Here is a 21,957-nt window from a genome sequence, read left to right as displayed (position 1 = left end):
CTACTCATGTAAAAACACGCTGATTCCCAGACCGTCCGTGGGCCAGATTTAGAAGGCGATTGGGCCGGATCAGGCCCCTGGGCCTTAGTTTGCCTACCCATGATGTAAGGCAACCATCTCCCTGAAAAACTGGTTTTCTCTGTGCAGGAAGAGTCTCTCTTTTGGTAGGCAAGTATTCAAACATGTCCTAGCAATATAGGAAACTGCCTTATATCGAGCCAAACCATTGGTCCATCCAGTTCTGTATTGTTTACACTCTTTGGCAGCATCTCTCCAGTGTCTGAGACAGGGGACATTCAGGAGACGTTTTGTTAATGTGGATGGCATTGCCATGATTCCGGGTGTATCTGGACTTTTGGATCCATTCCAGTATTAAGATTCTAATAAGTTCTGAGAGGGACCTGTGAAACTCAAGGCGATGGGAACAGCTCATCAGTATTGCCCCAGATTTGGCTGCTGGAGCAGTTTTCCTTCTGCAAGTGCAATGAACCTGATTTAAAGAAACCTTAACATTGTATTTACGGACATTGTATTTAGGGACGTGGGTGGCGCTGTGGGTTAATCCACAGAGCCTAGGACTTGCCGATCAGAAGGTCGGCGGTTCGAATCCCCGCTACGGGGTGAGCTCCTGTTGCTCAGTCCCTGCTCCTGCCAACCTAGCAGTTCGAAACACATCAAAGTGCAAGTACCACTCTGGCGGGAAGGTAAACGGCGTTTCTGTGCGCTGCTCTGGTTCGCCAGAAGCGGCTTAGTCATGCTGGCCACATGACCCGGAAGCTGTACGCCGGCTCCCTCGGCCAATAAAGCGAGATGAGCGCCGCAACCCCAGAGTCGGCCACGACTGGACCTAATGGTCAGGGGTCCCTTTACCTTTACCTAACATTGTATTTAAGTAGCCCAAGGAAGCTGAATTGGGGGACCTGTACACGTTACACAAACTAAGTCCATATTTGCAAGTTTTGCATGATTTGTTGGGGTTCCCTCCTGGTAGGAAGGCGCAAACAGCTATGGAGGGGAATGAAGCCGTCCCTAGGTGACGAGTTAAAATCTTGCTCAGACCTTGGGGAAAAGCCATAGCGCAGTGGTAGAGCACACCCTTTGTCCAAACGCACTACAACTCCCAGCTCCTTTCAGCGCCAGCCAGCACAGCCAATGGCTCAGAGATTATTTCCCTGGATTGATTTCTTTCACTGATTTCATAGCCTGCCCTCCTTCCTCCCAAAGGGAGCTCAGGGTGACTCACAAGATGTTGCGTGTGGGTGTGGGTAAGAATCTGAGAACATTTCTTAGATTTGGAATCACAACCAGCTTCTAAAGCAGCAGCAATTAATATAGATAGCCTAGTTTTCCTTTGCAAAGGGAAGAGCAAGTCTCCCTAGGCTGGGGGGAGTTCGTTGTGAGGGAGGGGGAGAGAGCCTCACAGGTCTCCCCTCTGCCTGATGTAGCCAATACAGAGCTAAATGGAGCAATGGCATGACTTGGGGCTGAGGCAACAGTATGAGCCTATAGCTACAAAGGTAAGGATGGGACCCTGGCTCTGTGACAGAGCCCCTGCTTTATCTGCGGGTAGTTACAGGAGTCCAGTCCAGTGCCAGATTTATATATAAGCTAAACAAACTATAGCTTAGGGCCCCACTCTCTTGGGGCCCCCAATTTTTTTTTTTAAAAAATCATTTTTATTAATTTTTTCATTTTAACAATCCAATCAAGTCACATTGAATATTCCAAATTACACATATACCTATCAAATAATCCAAATATTCTGCCAAATTATAATTTTTTTGTTGGGCCTTCCCATGCTTCACATTCGGGGGGGGGGGCGGCTCTGATCATCTCATATCTCTGCTGCTTTTAATAGTCATTTCTAATAGTTCCTTTAAATCTTCCTGTTGTTCACCTTCCTTCTTTCATGGCCTCTGAGTTGTTTCCACAAGCGAGTTGATGTAAATGATGTGTTTTTAGGGCCCCCAAAAAATTTAAGGGGAAAAAACCCTGGATGTACATTTCCAAAATACAGTGGTACCTTGGTTTACGAACTTAATCCGTTCTGGAAGTCCGTTCTTAAACCAAAGCATTCTTAAACCAAGGCGTGCTTTCCCATAGCAGTGGGGGACTCAATTTACAAATGGAACAGACTCAACAGGAAGTGGAACATGTTCTGCTTCCAAGGCAAAGTTTGCAAACCAAAACACCTACTTCCAGGTTTGCAGCATTCTTAATCCAAGTTGTTCATAAACCAAGCTGTTCTTAAACCAAGGTAGCACTGTATAAGATAAAAAACAAATAAAATAAAACCTACATACAACAACAGTATTTTGTGTTGTGTAGGCTCCTGTGATGTAATTAATGGGCCCCGCCTGCTAGCCTGCTCCCTAAAATATCACTGGTTTGCTCAATTCTATATATAGGGTGCCTACATTCTGCATGGACTGGTTGCACGGCAACATGTGCAAATGGCTTTAGATACCTATCAGGTCCATAAATTACCATATAGCATATATTCAACACAGAAAACAGCGACAATTTGTTGTTGACAATGGACAACTGGACATATAAAGGGCCCCGTTCCCTTCAGTAGCTTAGGGCCTCATCAAACCTAAATCCGGCCCTGGTCCAGTCCCTGGAGTCTCTGGGAAAAGTCCTGTGCTTGCAAACCCAGATTGCTGCTGGTGGTCAGTGCAGACTAGGGGTTCTCAGAGGGTTGGGTACAGGAGAGGATGACGAGTGTAGCAGGAAGATTCAAGGACAATGAAATAAACATTGAAACATTTCAATGTAGCGTATACAGGCAATGGCCAATTAAGACCCGTCTGATTAATGCGCGATCACGCACGCACACTGAACCCAGCAGTGACCCCCAAATGGAAAGGGCAGAACAGAATGGAACACTTTATGTGGGCCCCGCGCACGCATGCAGGGGTCCAGAACCTAACCCCCTCCTGAAAAGATGATTGCTTGTAGTGTAGTATAGTATCAAAACAATTTTGTTTGGATATAGAGCCAGAAACAGTATCCGTGCCTCTCTTTTCAAGACCATTTTCTTGCAGTTCTCCACGACATATTGATTTTCAACTCTGGCAAATACGAAAGATCAGAAAAGAGAAAGGCTTCTTGGTATTGATGAGGAGATGAAAGTTTGTCTCAAATTAGGCCTAATATAAACAAGATTATGTGGCAAAAGCAAGCGCACGCCCCTCATTGAGTGTTTACACGTACTTAAGTTACATATGTAGGAGGCTCGTTTATAATTATATTTTGAGAAGGATGAACATTCATATGCAGTTGCATCCTTTTCTCCTTTATAATGTGGTCCCATGATCATTTTATAAAGTAGTTGTGTTCTGTGTTATATAAACCAAGGAGTTGTTTCCTTTTGTTTCCCCATGTATTTCTTATCAATAAGAATTTCGGTGCGGCAATAGCAAAATCCTGAAAGTGTGGCCCTGGGGAAAAAGTCTGAGAACCACTGGTGTGCTGATCTTGATGCACCCAGAGGTCTGCTTCAGAAAGCCAGGCACCTCTATACGTTCATGTCCTCACTGGCCACCTTCTGAGATTTTGCCAGGTATTATTAGCTATTGATGGGACGCGGGTGGCGCTGTTGGTAAAAGCCTCAGCGCCTAGGGCTTGCCGATCGAAAGGTCGGTGGTTCGAATCCCCGCGGCGGGGTGCGCTCCTGTCGTCTGGTCCCAGCGCCTGCCAACCTAGCAGTTCAAAAGCACCCCCAGGTGCAAGTAGATAAATAGGGACCGCTTACCAGCGGGAAGGTAAACGGCGTTCCGTGTGCTGCACTGGCTCGCCAGATGCAGCTTGTCACGCTGGCCACGTGACCCGGAAGTGTGTGCGGACAGCGCTGGCCCCCGGCCTATAGAGTGAGATGGGCGCATAACCCCAGAGTCTGTCAAGACTGGCCCGTACGGGCAGGGGTACCTTTACCTATTAGCTATTGAGGGACGTGGGTGGTGCTGTGGGTTAAACCACAGAGCCTAGGACTTGCCGATTAAAAGGTTGGCGATTTGAATCCCCGCGACGGGGTGAGCTCCCATTGCTCGGTCCCAGCTCCTGCCAACCTAGCAGTTCGAAAGCACGTCAAAGTGCAAGTAGATAAATAGGTACCACTGCGGTGAGAAGGTAAACGGCGTTTCTGTGCGCTGCTCTGGTTCGCCAGAAGTGGCTTAGTCATGCTGGCCACATGACCTGGAAGCTGTACACCAGCTCCCTCGGCCAATAAAGTGAGATGAGTGCCGCAACCCCAGAGTCAGCCACGACTGGACCTAATGGTCAGGGGTCCTTTTACCTTCACCTTTATTAGCTATTGCAGTCAAGTGTTTTCTCGCACAGAGTTGACTTCCGGACGTAGAAATGAGGGATGGCTCTCCTCTTACTTTGTCATCTGCTCTTAACAAATCCCGATTCTTTCCACTTGTGTCCTTTCTCCTCCCGCATCAGAACGCCAAAGTTCTCATCCAGAAGTAAGTATCCTTCCTTGCCTTATTGCCTCTGCATATCTACCCTCTTCCTTCCTCCTCGCTCGAGTGTTCGGGTTTGAGAAGATGGAAACTCTCCACCTGGGACCTGTGATTGTTTTCCCTCCTGCAGGATTTCTGAGATGTCCCAGAGCTGCAAACCTGAGAAGCTGGAGTCAGGCTATGACAACATGGATCACTACACAGTCGACTTCAATGCGGAAGAACGACTTCTCTACCAGCTGGATTTTATCAAAGGTGGGATGGGAAGCACCCCTAGGTGCCCCCATTCAAGTTATTGAAGGATTTGAACCAGGATTTGATTGATTTCGCAATTTTTTTATTATTAGCTCACTCTTTATTAAAAAAACCCCGTGCATTTATTTTTACTTAGTTAGTTCATAAAATTTATACACCACTTCATTATAACAAAATAATAATAATATAACAGGTTTGCAAAAAAAGGAATAAAACAATAAACTTATCAGTAAACATGGTTTTTAAAAAGCTGTTTAAAACATTCCAAAATAATTAAGACCGATAAGCTAAAAACAGATTAAAACACGTGTAAACGTTCTACATATCTGGGTAAACAAAAGTGTTTTTAGCAGGTGCAGAAAAGAGTACAGTGGTACCTTGGTTCTTGAACTTAATCCGTTCCAGGAGTCGGTTTGACTCCCGAAACTGTTCAACAATCGAGGCACGGCTTCCGATTGGCTGCAGGAACTCAAGCAGAAGCCACGTCGGAGATTCGGCTTCTGAAAAATGTTCACAAACTGGAACACTTATTTCCAGGTTTTCGGCATTCAGGAGCCAATTTGTTCAGCAATTAAGCCGTTTGGGAACCAAGATTTGACTGTACAGTGAAGCCCCATGTCAATAAGCAGGGAGTTCCAAAGTGAATATAAATACTCAATACACAATAATACCCAAGTGCATGAAACCAGAAGTAGGGATGGATCAAGAGTTCCTCTTCTGGAGTCCAAAGTCCACTCTGGGATTTTGATGGAACATGTGGATCCAGATATCTAAGTCCGCAGAACAAGTCAAAAGCAGTCTTCAGATTGCGGTGGCTAATTTTGTGCCCTCCAGAGGATGTTGAACAGCAGCTTCTGCCACCATGGCCAATGGTCAGTGACGATGGCAGTTGCAGTCCAAGAGTGTTTGGGGTGTAGAGCATCGGGACTGTTGGAAAAACGCCCTGGGAAGGCTGCAAACTTCCCAAGCCTCTGGAGCGTTCCCTGGTGGCCCTCTCTGGCTGCAAATATTCTTCAGTCCAGAGCGGCTGGTAATAAGCGACCCTTCTCTCCTGAAAAGAGCATGTCAGTCTTCTGGTATATCATAGCAGAAGAAAGACTCAATCATAGTTCTAAAACTACTTTATTTACAGTCTTATACAGTGGTACCTCTGGATGCAAACAGGATCCGTTCCAGAGCCCCGTTCGCATCCTGAGTAAAACGTAAGACGCGACAGCACGTCTGTGCGTGCGCGGGTCGCATTTTGCCACTTCCGCACATGCGCGTGATGTCATTTTGAGCATCTGCGCATGTGTGAGTGGCGAAACCCGGAAGTAACGCGCTCCGTTACTTCTGGGTCGCCACAAAGCGTAACTTGAAAACGCTCAACCTGAAGCACATCTAACCCGAGGTATGACTGTATACAGCGACTCCATCAGTACGTCTGTGCTCTCTGAACACCAGTACAGAACTGCAACACACACAGAAGTGAAACCAACTTCCAATAGTACTCAGAAGGAAGAGATAATACAAACTTCCTTTCTCATGCTCTCTCAGACACTCAAATGATGTATACAAATCATAGTACCACTCGCTGGAGCAGCTCGGTTAGATAAAAATCCCAACAGGATTCTGTGCAACCACTGTGTGCCACCAGCGCCTTAACCTTCATGCTGCCTTTTTTAAAAATCCCATTTCAAGTTGAAGAAGAGTCTGAGCCAATGGCGGAAGAAGATGGCGCCTCTGCCGAGGCTGAAGATGCTTTGGCGGAGTACGGGGCAGCAGCTGGCGAGGGACGAGAGGACCCTGAGGACTTCTTTGCTCCTGGAAAGGAAGAGCAGGCTCAAGGAAGGGCCCCAACAACAAACGAGGCTCTGAGCAGTGGGGTGAAAGTGACGCCGCAGGCTGGGACAGAAGGCCTGGCTGGCAAAGAGGACAATTTATGGGGTGGCCAGCAGGTGAGATCCAGGTCTAGGTTCCTTAAGTGTGAAGTGGGGCTGCTCTTGGGAGGTGAGAAGGGGGACTTGGGAGGTTCAGACTCCTCTGTCTCCTTGGGCTGTGCACTTGACCTGCATCATTCCTGCTTTTCTCATAAAGGGTTAGGATTGATAGAAAGGCTAGCTGGTTTTGTGGGAATGTTAAAGATAGCAGGAAAGGATATATTGAATAAGTATTATCCTTCCTTCACTCACACTAGTGAAGAGACGTAGCAGAGCAGATTTCCCTCAATATAGCTGGAAGCTAGTCTGCAGGTTTGTTTGACTCTCTTGTTGTTGTTTAGTTGTTTAGTCATGTCCGACTCTTCGTGACCCCCTGGACCAGAGCACGCCAGGCACTCCTGTCTTCCACTGCCTCCCGCAGTTTGGTCAAACTCATGTTGGTAGCTTCGAGAACACTGTCCCACCATCTCATCCTCTGTCGTCCCCTTCTCCTTGTGCCCTCCATCTTTCCCAGCATCAGGGTCTTTTCCAGGGAGTCTTCTCTTCTCATGAGGTGGTCAAAGTATTGGAGCCTCAGCTTCAGGATCTGTCCTTCCAGTGAGCACTCAGGGCTGATTTCCTTCAGAATGGATAGGTTGGATCTTCTTGCAGTCCATTTCCCTTTTGATCCCTCTTAAAAGAATAAAGACACAAGAGTCTTTCTGAGCAAAGTAACAGAAAGTTTACTCACATTTCAGTTCACAGTTTGATCCCTGAAAGGCAGGCTTTACTTAGTGGCTGCACAACAAAGTGTGAGTTCATCTCATATGGAAACTGAACTCATGTGCTGCTGTCTGAGAGCCAGCAGACAGCAAAATTTACATTATGACAACACTGGAACAAGACAACTTCAAGACTGAGAACATGCATGACTCGGCTCTTTTGTGGAGTCAGCCAGAGCCACGTCCATCTCCCAGGTCACATGCAGGGGGAGGATGTTCCAGACCAGTGGAACAGGAAGTTACCCTGACTGGATGTCCCCCTGCCTGTGCCCACTCTAAGGAAATAAGGAATGTTGCATTTGACTGTACCAATGGATTACATCCCACAAGTTTTCCATGGCATTTTGTTCTGACATCTCAAGGTAGGGATAATGAACCAGTGCACCCCAGGTGTGGTCAAGTTATAGGTCCCACAACCTCTGACCATGTTGACTGGCACTGATGGGGGTCCACCAAACATTTGGAAGGACGTAAGTCCCCCTTCCCTGTTCTTAAGTCATGCAGAGGCTCATGTCACTAGACCCTCCTCTAATTCCCCATGCCCCTAAAGTGAAGCAAGGACTGCTCCTTTACCGAATGAGCACACTGTGTCTTTCAGAAGCTTCAAAAAGCTTCTGAGTCCTTTCCTTACAGGGAAAGACCATTGTTCAGTGGCAGAGCATCTACTTTGCACGTAGAAGGTCCAGGTTCAATTCCTGGCATCGTCAGGTAGGACCGAGAAAGACCTCTTTGCAATCCTGGAGGACCACTCATTGTGGACAAGACAAAACTAGATGGACAGGATTCATAAGAGCTAAGGAGGATAGGAAGGCAGGGCTGTTACCTTCAGCTGTGCTCCACCTTCCGAACCAAAGCAAAGTCCAATTTCCACTTTGAGGTGGTGGCCCTGCAGCAAACAGCCTCTGTTACAACCTGGAAAAAATGCCAGAGACCTCCTTACACAGAAGGAACTTGAGTTAAGTTGCCCTCCACCCTTCCCTCATCTTCCCATGGTGTCAACCCATTGCATTCCATGTCTTTGCAGTACTGTCCCTTAAGACAGGTGTGGGAAATTTCAGGCCTGGGGGTCCAATGTGGCCCTATAGTCCTCTCTGTTTGGCCCTCAGAACTCTTCCCAGGCCTCACCCCTCAATGACTCTGCTTCACATCCTGAGTATTTTTGCCCAGATGGGGGATAGGGGTACATGGATGTGTGAGTGTGCATAGAAACTAGATAAACAAAAATAAACTTGCTCCACCCAGTTTGCCTCCGGCCCCTTTCACCACTGCCATGCAGCCCTTAGAACATTGACCAGAAAGCAACGTGACCCTCAAGCCAAAAATGGTTCCCCCTTGCCTGTCTTTCTCATTTGAAAGGAAACAGAACAGCATGACCAAATAAAAGAGGCAAATGATGGCATATACAGGCAATTATCACAACAATTCATTTTGTTTCCCTTTGAGTTTTTAAAATGAGATGGCTAATGAGTAAAAATCGAACTTGTTTAATGAGCTGTGTAATTGTTTTTAAAGGTGTTGCAGAGTTTTTGAACTCAAGAGTTGGGCAGAAGCTTTGGTTTCATTGTAGCCTTTCATCTTCTCCTGATTTTTTCTTTCTTTCGGAATCAGCTGGATGCGGAGCTCCTTGTGACCGGCTCCAGTCCCCCAGCAACCTTGCCAGAATGCGATTTACAGGGTAATGTTCTCAGCCAAGACATGGGGCAGCCCAAAGTGGAGGTAGCCTCTGGCGAAGCCTTCAGCACCACGGACAGCTCAGCAGAGAGCGAGGAGAGCAGAGGCCTGGGCAATGGTAGGGAATGCGAAACTGGTCACGCCCATCTTCTGAACGGGATGGCACCTGCCACCAGCCAGGTCAGTGGCAACACGAAGCTCATCTTATTTGTGTTGGTTGTCATGTTACCCAACTTTCTCTGCTCGTTTTGTGGGGAAGCTGTAAGTATTCTCAACTGGCAAGGCTCTGCTTTGGTGGGAGGAGTCTAATATGTAGCCAGGCTCAGAACTGTTGGTTCCTGTTCAACTGTGGACCTTCCACCAGTCATCCTCATTGGATGTCCCCAGGTCCTAGTGTTACGAGAATGAGAGAGAGAAGCTTTCCTCTTTCTATATATGCACCAGTCCTAAGCCTCTTCCATGTGCCTCTCCTCATCTCCCCCACCCCTTGTCTTTCTTTTAAAGTAAAATAAGCACCAAGATAAAAGGGATGCGGGTGGCGCTGTGGGTTAAACCACAGAGCCTAGGGCTTGCTGATCAGAAGGTTGGTGGTTCGAATCCTTGTGATGGGGTGAGCTCCCGTTGCTCGGTCCCTGCTCCTGCCCACCTAGCAGTTCGAAAGCATGTCAAAGTGCAAGTAGATAAATAGGTACCACTACGGCGGGAAGGTAAACGGCATTTCCGTGCGCTGCTCTGGTTCACCAGAAGCGGCTTAGTCATGCTGGCCACATGACCCAGAAGCTGTACGCCGGCTCCCTCGGCCAGTAAAGTGAGTGCCGCAACCCCAGAGTCGGCCACAACTGGACCTAATGGTCAGGGGTCCACTTTACCATTATCTTTAAGCACCAAGATGCTTCAGTCTTTTCTCAGATGGGAATACACAGTTATTAGGAACATGTCAGCTGTTGCATTACAGAGTATAAAAAAGAAATAAACAAAGATGCATACAGTAACTGTTTCCTGAGTTTAATCTTCAGCCTATCCCATGATCAGGCCTTTGGAAAATCTCGCTGTGGATTTTGACCTCACCCCTTCTAAATTTTGTGCCACCTTTAGGCTCCATTCCATTGCAAAATAGTTAAGTCTTGCTTTAGCAGCCAGCACAGAGCAGGTGCAGCTGTGGCAGTAAAGGTAAAGGGGCCCCTGATCATTAGGTCCAGTAGTGGTGCTCTGGGGTTGTGGCGCTCATCTCGCTTTATTGGCCGAGGGATCCGGCGTACAGCTTCCAGGTCATGTGGCCAGCATGACTTCTGGCGAACCAGAGCAGCGCACGGAAATGCCATTTACCTTCCCACAAGAGTGGTATCTATTTATCTACTTGCACTTTTGACGTGCTTTCGAACTGCTAGGTTGGCAGGAGCAGGGACAGAGCAATGGGAGCTCACCCCATTGCGGGGATTCAAACTGCTGACCTTCTGATCTGCAAGTCCTAGGCTCTGTGGTTCAACCCACAGTGCCACCTGCGTCCCCAAGCTGTGTCAGTGGGAAGGGTTAAATCAGCCTTTTTGAGTCCATGGCTCCCTTGACCAACTACATTCTTTCTGTGGCCCCTGTGGGGCTCAGGAACCCAGTTATGTCGCCCCTTGCCTGCAGAGCTGGAAGCCCCTCACCCTTTTTCAAACACCCTCCCTTGTGGAGTTTTCCCTCAGCCTCCTCTCCTCTCCCCTTTCCTTGGGAGTCCTCTGAACAGCTGCAGCTGCTGCCCCTGGCCTCTGAGCTGCCCCCACTGCCCCACAGAGAGGTGCCTCCTCACACTGCCCCACAGGGGCCTGGGAAGCACCCCCTGGCCAGCCCCAGACACACTATTCACCTGTAGAGCTTGTAGCCAGGGCTGCTGCAACAAACAGCTGTACAAGCCTTTGGGAGGCAGAGATGTAAGTGGGAGGGAAGGGAAGGGCAGAGAGTCAGGGGCCAGTTTTGCCTGCAGCACCCCTGACCACCATTCAAGGCACCCCAAGGTGCCATGGTACACTGTTTGAAAACCACTGGGTTAAATCATCAAGCCACGGTTTGGCTGCCGCAAAGTGATTGCAAAGTGGCCTCCCTTCTGAGAACAGCTCTCTCTTCTCTCTTCCTCCAGCAGGCATTGTTGAAGTGGGGCATTTATTTGGCTGTTTTATTTTAGCAACAGGGAGCAGGTGTCCTAGAACGGTGCCCATAATTGCATGCAGGGCGGGGGCCCTTCTGCTCCTCCAGACCCTATTGAGAGTTAAACCTTGATGCCTCTCGCAGCGATGATTAAACTCATCCCTCCCTTCGCTTGCTTCAAAGTGCTGCCTGGGCCGCCTGGCCTTGCAATGGACTCTTGGCGAGTCTATTCTTAGCTTCTCTTGTTCTGTCCTTCCTCGCTTAACAATACCTCAAGTATGAGCCACACGTTTCATCTGCGAGAGCTTTCACTGAGGTAGGAGCTGGGGCTAAGAGGGAAGCTCAGTTTCTGGAAGTGTTTGCACCTGGGTTGATGGGCCCAGAGGATGGTGCCGGGTGTCGTTTGAAACATGTTACCTGCATGACATGTATTCCAAGAGTGGAAAGAATACTGTTGCCTTCAGCTCCTGTTTGTGGGTTCCCACAGGCATCTGGTTGGCTGCTGTGTGAAATGGATGCTGGACTAGATTTGGCTTTTGGCCTGATCCAGCAGCCAGGCTCTTCTTTCCAAGCACAATTCAAAGTGTTGGTGCTGACCTTAAAGCCCTAAACTGCCTCGGCCCAGAATATCTGAAGGAGTGTCTCCACCCCCATCGTTCAGCCCGGACACAGAGGTCCAGTGCCAAGGGCCTTCTGGCAGTTCCCTCACTGTGAGAAGTGAGGTTACAGGAACTAGGCAGAGGGCCTTCTCAGTAGTGGCACCCGCCCTGTGGAACGCCCTCCCATCAGATGTCAAGGAAATAAGCAACTATCTGACTCTTAGAAGACATCTGAAGGCAGCCCTGTTTAGGGAAGTTTTTAATGACTGATTTTTATTGCTTTTTTAATATTCTGTTGGGAGCCTCCCAGAGTGGCTGGGGGAACCCAGCCAGATGGGAATAATAAATTATTATTATTATTATTATTATTATTATTATTATTATTATTATTATTATTTTATTTCTTCTTGGTTTCTATGTACTCTGCATGCATTGGTTGCCTCTATGTTCCTAGAAGTGCACACTCCAAAACTCTCTTCCTCCATCCTTGTCCTTGGAAGCTGCTTTTAACTCCCTGAATCCCCCTCTTTTTCCCAGGCTCCTGAATCCAGTCCCACCACTGAGAGATGGAGCGAGGAGATTACTGAACCTCTCCTCAGCAGCTTCTTCAACCCGACAACCCTTTGGCTACATGATTAAGGAGAGTTAGTGCAGAGGTGAGGACGGAACTGGAGGACATCTCACTCCACGCTGGCAGTTTCCATGCTTTCTGCCGTGCAGTCGCTAAAATACAGGAAGGGAGCTTGGAAGGGAGCTCCTCCAGCAACACAAACACAACAGAGAAAATAAAAAAATTCCTCCCAGTAGCACCTTGTTGTTGTTGTTTAGTCGTTTAGTCGCGTCCGACTCTTCATGACCCCCTGGACCAGAGCACGCCAGGCACTCCTGTCTTCCACTGCCTCCCGCAGTTTGGTCAGACTCATGCTGGTAGCTTCGAGAACACTGTCCCACCATCTCGTCCTCTGTTGTCCACTTCTCCTTGTGCCCTCCATCTTTACCAACATCAGGGTCTTTTCCAGGGAGTCTTCTCTTCTCATGAGGTGGCCAAAGTATTGGAGCCTCAGCTTCACGATCTGTCCTTCCAGTGAGCACTCAGGGCTGATTTCCTTAAGAATGGAGAGGTTTGATCTTCTTGCAGTCCATGGGACTCTCAAGAGTCTCCTCCAGCACCAGAATTCAAAAGCATCAAATTCAAAAGCATTAGAGACCAACTAAGTTTGTTATTGGTATGCACACGAAAGCTCATCCCAATAAAAAACTTAGTTGGTCTCTAAGCTGCTACTGGAAGGATTTTTTTTTATTTTGTTTTGACTATGGCAGACCAACACGGCTACCTACCTGTAACTAGAGCAGCAGAGAAAGGGAGACATACCTGAACAAGAATGGCTGTTTCTGAAGCCTTAAGTCAGGGGTGGGCAGAAGGTCAGCTGGGATCTCCTGGCTGAACGTCTGAGTGATTTGAACTCATCCCACAAGGGTTTTTGGTGTCCAATTGTTTAACAGTGGCAACAATAAAATGTCCCTCCAATCCTGCTGAAATGAAGAAGCCAGTTGTGGGGGAAAGGACTTTGAGAGCAGTTCATTTCTGGCCCTAAGAACAAATTATTCATTGCATCATTTATATTCCACCTTTTCCTCCAATGAGAGCCAGTATGGTGTAGTGGTTAAGAGCGGTAGACTCGTAATCTGGTGAACCGGGTTCGCTTCCCCGCTCCTCCACATGCAGCTGCTGGGTGACCTTGGGCTAGTCACACTTCTCTGAAGTCTCTCAGCCCCACTCACCTCACAGAGTGTTTGTTTTGGGGGAGGAAGGGAAAGGAGAATGTTAGCCGCTTTGAGACTCCTTCGGGTAGTGATAAAGCGGGATATCAAATCCAAACTCTTCTTCTTCTAGGTGGTGTGCATGGTTCTCCCCGCCTCCTCCAATCCCGACAACAGCCCTGTGAGGTAGGTTAGGCTGAGAGGCACTGACTGGCCAAGGTCACTCAGCAAGGCTCATGGCTGAGGGGGAGATTTGAACCCTGGTCTCCCAGGTCCTAGTCCAGCACCCTGACCGCTACACCATTCTTGGGCTCAAAATTCTCCTGTGGTTTCTGCCATCAAAACTTGGCTTTGATAGGTGCATCTCTGGGTTTGAGTGAAAGCAATGTCGGTGCCCAAAGCTTGAAGTCTTCCCACCGTAAGATCACAACATCCATGATTCAGTGTCTCTGAATGTTGCAGTGAGCCTGCAGGGCAGTATCAGGGGACGTCATTCTGCCTGGCGTTCTAAGACCTCGCCACTGCCATCTCTGCAGAATGTGTGCAATATCTGGAGGATTGTGAATTGATGGTTGTGTCAATGGAAGGAGTGAAGGAATCTGGAGCAGGGTTTTGGAAACCTCAGCTTTGGGGACCAAATGTGGCCCTCCAGAGCTTCTTTGGCCCCTGAGGCTCTTCCTGGGCCATGCTTCATCCCATTACTCTGGCTTCTCCTCAAGAGATTTTGCCTATGATAATGACATTTGTTTGTTGGGGTGGATGGTGGAGAGATGCAGGGGGGTGTAGAAACATCTGGCTTTTGCATGGCTGGAATGTAGCTTCCTGAATGAGGTAAGAGGCATTTCTCTTGCTATGCCTGTTTTCACCTCTGGCCCTTCCCTGCACTCGCATGCAGCCCCTGGAAGGTTCTCCATAAGGGAATGTGGCCCTCAAAAAATGTTCCCCACCCCTGCTCTGGATAGTGAATGAAGCTATTGCAGATGGATCCATTTTGGATCCATCTAGATCAAGGGAAGTAATAGTGCCACTGTATTCTGCTCTGGTCAGACCTCACCTGGAGTACTGTGTCCAGTTCTGGGCACCACAGTTCAAGAAGGACACTGACAAACTGGAACGTGTCCAGAGGAGGGCAACCAAAATGGTCAAAGGCCTGGAAACGATGCCTTATGAGGAACGGCTAAGGGAGCTGGGCATGTTTAGCCTGGAGAAGAGGAGGTTAAGGGGTGATATGATAGCCATGTTCAAATATATAAAAGGATGTCACATAGAGGAGGGAGAAAGGTTGTTTTCTGCTACTCCATAGAAGCGGACACGGAGCAATGGATCCAAACTACAAGAAAGAAGATTCCACCTAAACATTAGGAAGAATTTCCTGACAGTAAGAGCTGTTCGACAGTGGAATTTGCTGCCAAGGAGTGTGGTGGAGTCTCCTTCTTTGGAGGTCTTTAAGCAGAGGCTTGACAACCATATGTCAGGAGTGCTCTGATGGTGTTTCCTGCTTGGCAGGGGGTTGGACTCGATGGCCCTTGTGGTCTCTTCCAACTCTATGATTCTATGATTCTATGATTCTATGATTCTATGATTCTATGATTCTATGATTCTATGGACTGGCTAGAATCCAGACTAGGGTCTGAGCCAGAGCACAGGTGCTTAAAACCCACTGCCTGACCCTCTCTCCACCTTGAGGTTTTCCATATATCACCACAAGATGCTCCCTTGCATCCTGATACATGTTCTCCTTGTGTTTGATCTCTTGGTGTTTTCTTAACCATCAGGTCCAACTGCACCCTTCAAGAGAATCTGTCGCTCAGCACACCCGTTGGCCTAACCTACTTCATGATCAGCAAGGAGGGAGACGTGCCAGTGCAGAGCTCAAGCAAGTGAGCCAGACCACATACTCAAGAGGACAGCACCCGCTTGGCACTCCTCAGCTTTCCCATTTCCTCTCCTTTGACTGCCACCCCCCAACCACATTCTCACCTTATTTCTCTCCCACTTTGGTGCTTTCCAAAGAGGATTATTAAAATCAGGATGGTGCAAAGTGCGTCCCCACCGGTTGAATTTGTTCAGAACCTGTGATTTGCAGAGATTGAAGGCCCCGCCTGTGTTTGACCCCAGTTCTAGAAGGAAGCAGCCTTATTAAAAAATAAAGTTTATTCCGGACACTTCAGTGTACACCCTCCGGTTGGGTGGTTGCTTTAGTAATCCATTGGGGACTGAGAGATAACAACATCTGCACATGACTAAATCAGGCAGGGCACATTTGGAACAGGAGGTATGAACTGCTGGGTATCGGCTAGAGAAGACCGCAATGTGTTCGGCACTCTGAACAGACACACACACACACACACACACACACACACACACACACACACACAAGTTTTGCTGTGATCACATCCTCATGATCCCAAAGCTGTAGAAAAGATACAAGACATGCTTATAGCACCCCACCCCCCAAGAACACTCAATAAGCTGTACATTTTTGGCAGGATTTAATCACAGGCTTGACGATGGACAGTTTAAGGACCTCTGCTTCTAGCTGAGTTCTAGCACAGGAAAGATATTCCCCACCCCACCCCCACTGTATCTGAAATAAAGAAATGACCTCCTTCTTTATCAGGAAAGAGTAGGAGACTGGTTTCCCCTTGACTCTTGCCCAAAATCTGCTTGCAGAACCGCTGTGGCTTTTCAGTTCTTAAAAATTTCTGTATGAGCCTCTGCAGGTTTAGAACAAGCACTTCAAATTTTGTGTTGTACCTGCGAATGCAACACTAGAAAAAACTCTGCACGACGTTCTAGGAGAGCATTTTCACTCATGTTTGAAGCCTGATAGCCTTGCTCAACTCATACCCCTCACTCCTTCTGCCATCTCAAATTTGGAACACCTTTTGCCCGGAAACTGCCCTTTCCCCCCTTATGCCCCTCTGTCAAAGAGGGCTGGCGTGTATTGACAGCACTATAGAAAGTATATTAACAATGTGAATTAGAAACTTTCTGGGAGTTGTAGCAAAACACATTGTCCTCTTTTGTTGCTGGGCAAAAGGATCCAATATAACACACACAAACACATACAAGTGTAGGAGAAATTGACAGAGCAGACCCAAGATTAAGGGATATCACATCATTCCCACCCCCCCAAAAAAGAACACTGAACTGCACAATTGAAAGAATAAATGTTAAGCTTTACAGTTATGCCCAGTCCCTCCATTCAATCCCTGTTCACTTGCCAATATTATGCAGCAATATTTTGTTACTCCGAGCTTTCTGAGCCAGTCTCTCTTCGCGGGACATCTCCAGGAACTCCCGGAGGAGGTGAAAGGTCAAGTCTAGGGAGTTTGGGCGGCCATCGCGTCTTTTGCTGGAGCCGGCAGACCGCTCAGCTCTCTGCTGCTGATGCTGGGACCCCGATCTGGCCTCTGGTGGTTTGCAGGACCCGGGAGATCTTTGGTCTTGGAAGATTCCATCTTCTGAACCAGCCGGGGGTCTTGGGGGGTTGTCCTCCCACTCTGAGCGGCTAAGCCACTGCTCCCAGCTCAGGCTGCTTACTGGAAACAGATGGGACACGGCTGGCCTGGGCCACTCTGAAGGGAAGCAGGATTTCAGGGGGAGAAACAGGAGGAGGAGGCAAAATGCAGCTGAGACCATCTGTGCCATCATCAAACGTCCTTTGTCTAGGAGAGATAGATAGATAGATAATTTATTACGGTCAAAGACCAGCTCACATAACACAACAAAAACAGCGTTCATAAAGATAAAATATGCAATTGGAGCAGATTGCAGCAATAGCTCATGAGTTAAAATTGAGATACAGTGGTACCTCGGGTTAAGTACTTAATTTGTTCCGGAGGTCTGTTCTTAACCTGAAACTGTTCCTAACCTGAAGCACCACTTTAGCTAATGGGGCCTCCTGCTGCTGCCGTGCCGTCGGAGCACGATTTCTGTTCTTATCCTGAAGCAAAGTTCTTAACCCAAGGTATTATTTCTGGGTTAGTGGAGTCTGTAACCTGAAGTGTATGTAACCTGAAGCGTATGTAACCTGAGGTACCACTGTATATACATACACCCATACAACTGAGATTTGGGCTACCATAAAAAATTGACCCTTAGACGCCCCAAAGGGCAACTTTCCCTAGTAAGCTATTTTATTCTAGAGGATGATCTGTGCCTACAAATCTGGGCGCAGAATCTGGCTACCAGCCAGGTCGTCTTATGATCTTTGCCTAAGAGGAGAGAATTCAGTTTAGACTTGTCTGAAAGATCGGTGATCTAGGAGAGAATGCAGCATCTGAGTTAACTCTGGGCTCGGCAGGAATGGATTTACTTCAAAGCGCCTCCCCGCCCCCACACTCCAAAGAGCCCCAAAGGGGCTAACAATGTAAACAGCATCAAAACAAGAATGAAAAACAAGCTGGCTGCTTAAACACTGGAGAACTGTGAACATGCAAGGGTTTCCACTAGCATAATGAGACTTTTCTCCTCTCTCTTCATCCATGCCCCCCCACAATTGGTTCAGGAGGTTGGGGGAAACCCCAGAGCACCGTGTGAGGAGTGGAGAGGGGAGAATCATTCCACCCGGCCAGCTGAAAATCTTGCACTGGTGGAATGAGGGTCATAGTGCTACAATTATTTACTCCCTAGGTTTTTTAGGGGGGGTCTGGGGGTGAGTGGCCGTAGCTTGGTTATAGAGCAGTACAATCAAGCAGTACATCAATTGAAATCAATTAATAAGATAGCAGATCTGTCTGAGAACTTTGAGGGTTGCTGCCAGCCTGAGTAAGCAATATTGAGCTAGGTGGACGTGCTTTAAAGCATCATCAGAGTCTCTCTCTCTCTCTCTCTCTCTCTCTCTCTCTCTCTCTCTCTCTCTCGTGCAGGGACTGTCTGTCTTTTAAACCAAGTGAATAGTTGATTAACTGCAAGCGTGGTTTGGTAACAGAGGGCAGGCTGTGTTCAGGAACACCTCAGGAAGCAGCCTTAAAACCGGCCTGTCTAAACTCAGCCTGCCGACTCTGATTGGCAGAAGCTCTCCAGGGTGTCAGGTTAGGAACAGGTCGCTCCTGTCACCTGCTATATCTGATTCTTCTAACTGCAGGTGCCAGGGGCTAAATATCAGATTACCCAGGTACAGTTAGAAATGCCTCCATTCTGAAAGCTTGGAGAGCCACTGCCAGTCAGTGCTGGCATACTGAGCTAGATTGAACCAAAGATCTGATTCAATAGAAGGCATCTTCCTGTTGCTGTTTGCCTGAGGTGGAGGAGGTGGTGCATCTTGTTGATAACAGAACATACTTTGCATGTACAGAGTCCCGTCTTAAATCCCTAGAATTAATGCATTTCCCATAGGATAAATCGTTTTGTGTATTCACAGAATCTTTGAGTTGGGACCCAAGGGTCATCTAGTCCAACCCCCTGCAGTGAAGGAATCTCAGCTAAAAATTCTCTGGCAGATGGCCATCCAACCTCTGCTTAAAAACCTCCCAGGAAGGAGAGTTCATTACCTTCCAAAGGCTGTCGAACAGCTCTTGCCACCAGAAAGTTCTTCCTGATGTTTAGCCTCCAGAGCAGGAGAAAACAAGCTTGCTCCATTTTCCAGGTGATAGCCCTTCAGATACCTGAAGATGGCTATCATAACACCTCTCAGAACACAACTGGAATGGCAAGGCATTGCACTACAACCCGTTGCCTCATGGGAACCATCAAATTAGCTGCTTTCTCTTATTTCCCCGGATGTAGAATCTATGCCTAGGACTGCTGCATAGCAAACATTCAACAAGTGTCATTTTTATCATGCAACCTGTGAACCTATGCTGGGCTAAGCCACGCTGTTGAATTTGGTTAATGTGTGTCTGCACAGGACAAAGAACCATTGCTGCATTTACTCCGTGCCACAGCAGATTTAAAGGTAATACTGGCATTAAATGGATCTAAAAGCACTACTGATGTTGAGAGAGTTGGACTGTGCCCAGAAAAGCACCAGAACACTTAAAAAAAAAAAGAATGTGTGTGGGGGGGTCATCAAAACTTTATTACCCCCAATCAAAGAGCATCTCTGTGCTGCAGATGGCCATGTACAAGAAAGATTTGAGCAACACAATGTGGCTGGCTTAAGTAAATAAGCCAAGCTGCACACTACAAAAGGAAAAGCATGGAACCCCCGGGGATTAAAGGAAATAGATGAAAAACCAATGTGACTTGGAATAATAACACTTTCCTAACACCCTATATTCGTACCTTGGCCATGAAGCTCATTTTAATTCACCCTGATTTACTGGGAACCAAACATTATTGGCTCCTCTAGAAATGATCACCCACATCCAAAAACCTGTCTTACAGTCTCTGCTTATAAGGAGATCCCTGCTGAACCATATTATGGGTCTAGCACCTGATTTCTAATGGTGTGAACCAAATTCCTTGGGAGAAGTCTCTGTCATTTGCCTGCCCTGAGTCTGCCTTCCAGAGCTGTACTGCTACAGACCATGGAGGCTCCAGTCTATTTAGCTACAAAAGCTACTATCTGCCAATACATTTTCCTCTTCCATGAATGGCTGTAATCCCTCTTCAAACCCATCTACATGAAAATTAGGAGGTCCTGCTGTGGATCAGAGGAATGAATGAGTTAAATAGGCTTAATTGGTTTTAAACTTGTCATTTATATTGCCTTAACCTTACAGTGGAGGGTGGAATGATGATGTTGATGATGATTAATAATATTAGATTGGAAAGAATAACAAGAATAGCAGCAGCCTTTCAAGTGCTGGTGAGGGCATAATCTTCCTTCCTCAAGGCATAGAAAGTGATATCCAAGCATTTAATATTTCATTAATAAATATTTAACAAACAAGCACATGTTTGCACTCCTGGGAGCTCTTTGCTTCTGTCCCTGTTCTGTGGAGGTAAACACAGAAACTTCATAGCTGATCTTTCACCTCCGTCTCCCCGGGTGAAGAGGTTGCACCTACAATCTTTCTGCACCTGTAGCTTCCCGGTTCCTTGGATTAATTACAAAGGAGCTTCTTTCCTTCACCCCCTCCCCCATCCCTCACCTGAATACCCAAGAACAGCTCACCTGCCTCTTTGCTTCAGACTTATAACCCCGCACCGCAGGACCCCCCTTGGCATGTAATCACGCCCAACTCCTCGCTCCAGATGCTACATCCCAGGTGCGCTCGCAGCGTCTGTCTGAAAGGAGGGCTTGGTGCTTGCAACTCACCTTGTGCAGCCTTCAAGAGGTTTCGGTCTTTTGCCCTACAACTCTTGCCTGGCGCTGCTGACACCCCCAATCTTTATCAGACTCCTGTCTGCAAGAAGCGAGCAGACCTATTTATAGTGGGGAGACTCCTTCCACCCCTCCCGGCTCCTTCCACCCCCTCCCTCCCCAGCAGGAGCGGGAGACAGAGAGAGATGGGGTGGGGGCTCCCTAGCACCGGGAACTGTGACGTAGTCTCCTCCAGCCCCGGGAAGGGAAGAGGAACGAGAGAGCGGAGTTGCATTAGACATGTACACATATAAAATTGCTGGGGTTGAATTAGCGCAGATACGGCAAGGCAGGCACGGGCGCTGTCCGAGGTGCTGAAATCGCCGGCGCTGCCTGGACGCAACGGGGCTGAAGTTGGTTCCTAGTTTCGGGTTCCTTATTAAACATAAGAGTTGAATGAACGGAATGCGAAGGGTCTCAGTTCCTTCTTCTGTGCTTTCCAGTTACCCGGACTGGGGACGTGGGGATGGGGAGAAGGAGGGTGCTGGGTGAATGAAAGTCCTGCTGCAGCTTTGGGGGTTCAGTCTGCACCATGTCCTGAGTCCTTCCTAGTTCAAATAACAAAGGAACGTAAGAATGAATTGCTGGGTCAGGCCAATGGCTCATATAGTCCAGCAGCCTGTTCTCACATTGGCCAACCAGATGCCTGGGGAGAAACCAGGGGGCAGGACATGAGCATAAGAGCCCTCTCACCTACGGTGGTTTCCAGCAACTCGTATCCCAACACATTGCTGCCTCCAGCTATGGAAGCAGAGCTCAGCCATTGTAGCTAATAGCCCTCAATTTGTTGTTGTTGTTTAGTTGTTTAGTCGTGTCCGACTCTTTGTGATCCCATGGTCCCGAGCACTCCAGGCACTCCTGTCTTCCACTGCCTCCCGCAGTTTGGTCAAACTCATGCTGCTAGCTTTCAGAACACTGTCCAACCATCTCGTCCTCTGTCGCCCCCTTCTCCTTGTGCCCTCCATCTTTCCCAACATCAGGGTCTTTCCAGGGAGTCTTCTCTTCTCATGAGGTGGCCAAAGTCTTGGAGCCTCAGCTTCAGGATCTGTCCTTCCAGTGAGCACTCAGGGCTGATTTCCTTCAGAATGGATAGGTTTGATCTTCTTGCAGTCCATGGGACTCTCAAGAGTCTCCTCCAGC

At 47.9% G+C, this 21,957-nt stretch overlaps 2 protein-coding genes across 2 annotated transcripts in view; one reads left to right on the top strand and one right to left on the bottom strand.

Moving 5' to 3' along the window:
- Positions 1-15,603, top strand: part of LOC128416597 (tripartite motif-containing protein 54-like) — a 54,139-nt gene extending 38,536 nt beyond the window's left edge. Inside the window, exons 6-11 of the mRNA XM_053394546.1 lie at positions 4,450-4,472; positions 4,600-4,724; positions 6,405-6,661; positions 9,013-9,255; positions 12,339-12,457; positions 15,338-15,603. Of these exons, the coding sequence (XP_053250521.1) occupies positions 4,450-4,472; positions 4,600-4,724; positions 6,405-6,661; positions 9,013-9,255; positions 12,339-12,440 (750 nt within the window). The 3' untranslated portion in view covers positions 12,441-12,457; positions 15,338-15,603. The remainder of the gene's footprint in view (positions 1-4,449; positions 4,473-4,599; positions 4,725-6,404; positions 6,662-9,012; positions 9,256-12,338; positions 12,458-15,337) is intronic.
- A 434-nt stretch (positions 15,604-16,037) lies between these two features.
- LOC128416607 (corticoliberin-like) lies at positions 16,038-20,902 on the bottom strand. The gene is made up of 2 exons (XM_053394570.1): positions 20,773-20,902; positions 16,038-17,233 (listed from the first exon to the last, which is right to left on the bottom strand). Exon 2 carries the CDS (start codon positions 17,217-17,219, stop codon positions 16,782-16,784), a length of 438 nt encoding a protein of 145 aa, XP_053250545.1. The 5' UTR covers positions 17,220-17,233; positions 20,773-20,902; the 3' UTR covers positions 16,038-16,781.
- Positions 20,903-21,957: the final 1,055 nt, after the last annotated feature.

This window comes from Podarcis raffonei, chromosome 6 (assembly GCF_027172205.1).
Source record: "Podarcis raffonei isolate rPodRaf1 chromosome 6, rPodRaf1.pri, whole genome shotgun sequence".
Lineage (NCBI taxonomy): Eukaryota > Metazoa > Chordata > Lepidosauria > Squamata > Lacertidae > Podarcis > Podarcis raffonei.
This window is presented reverse-complemented; position numbering and strand designations above follow the sequence as displayed.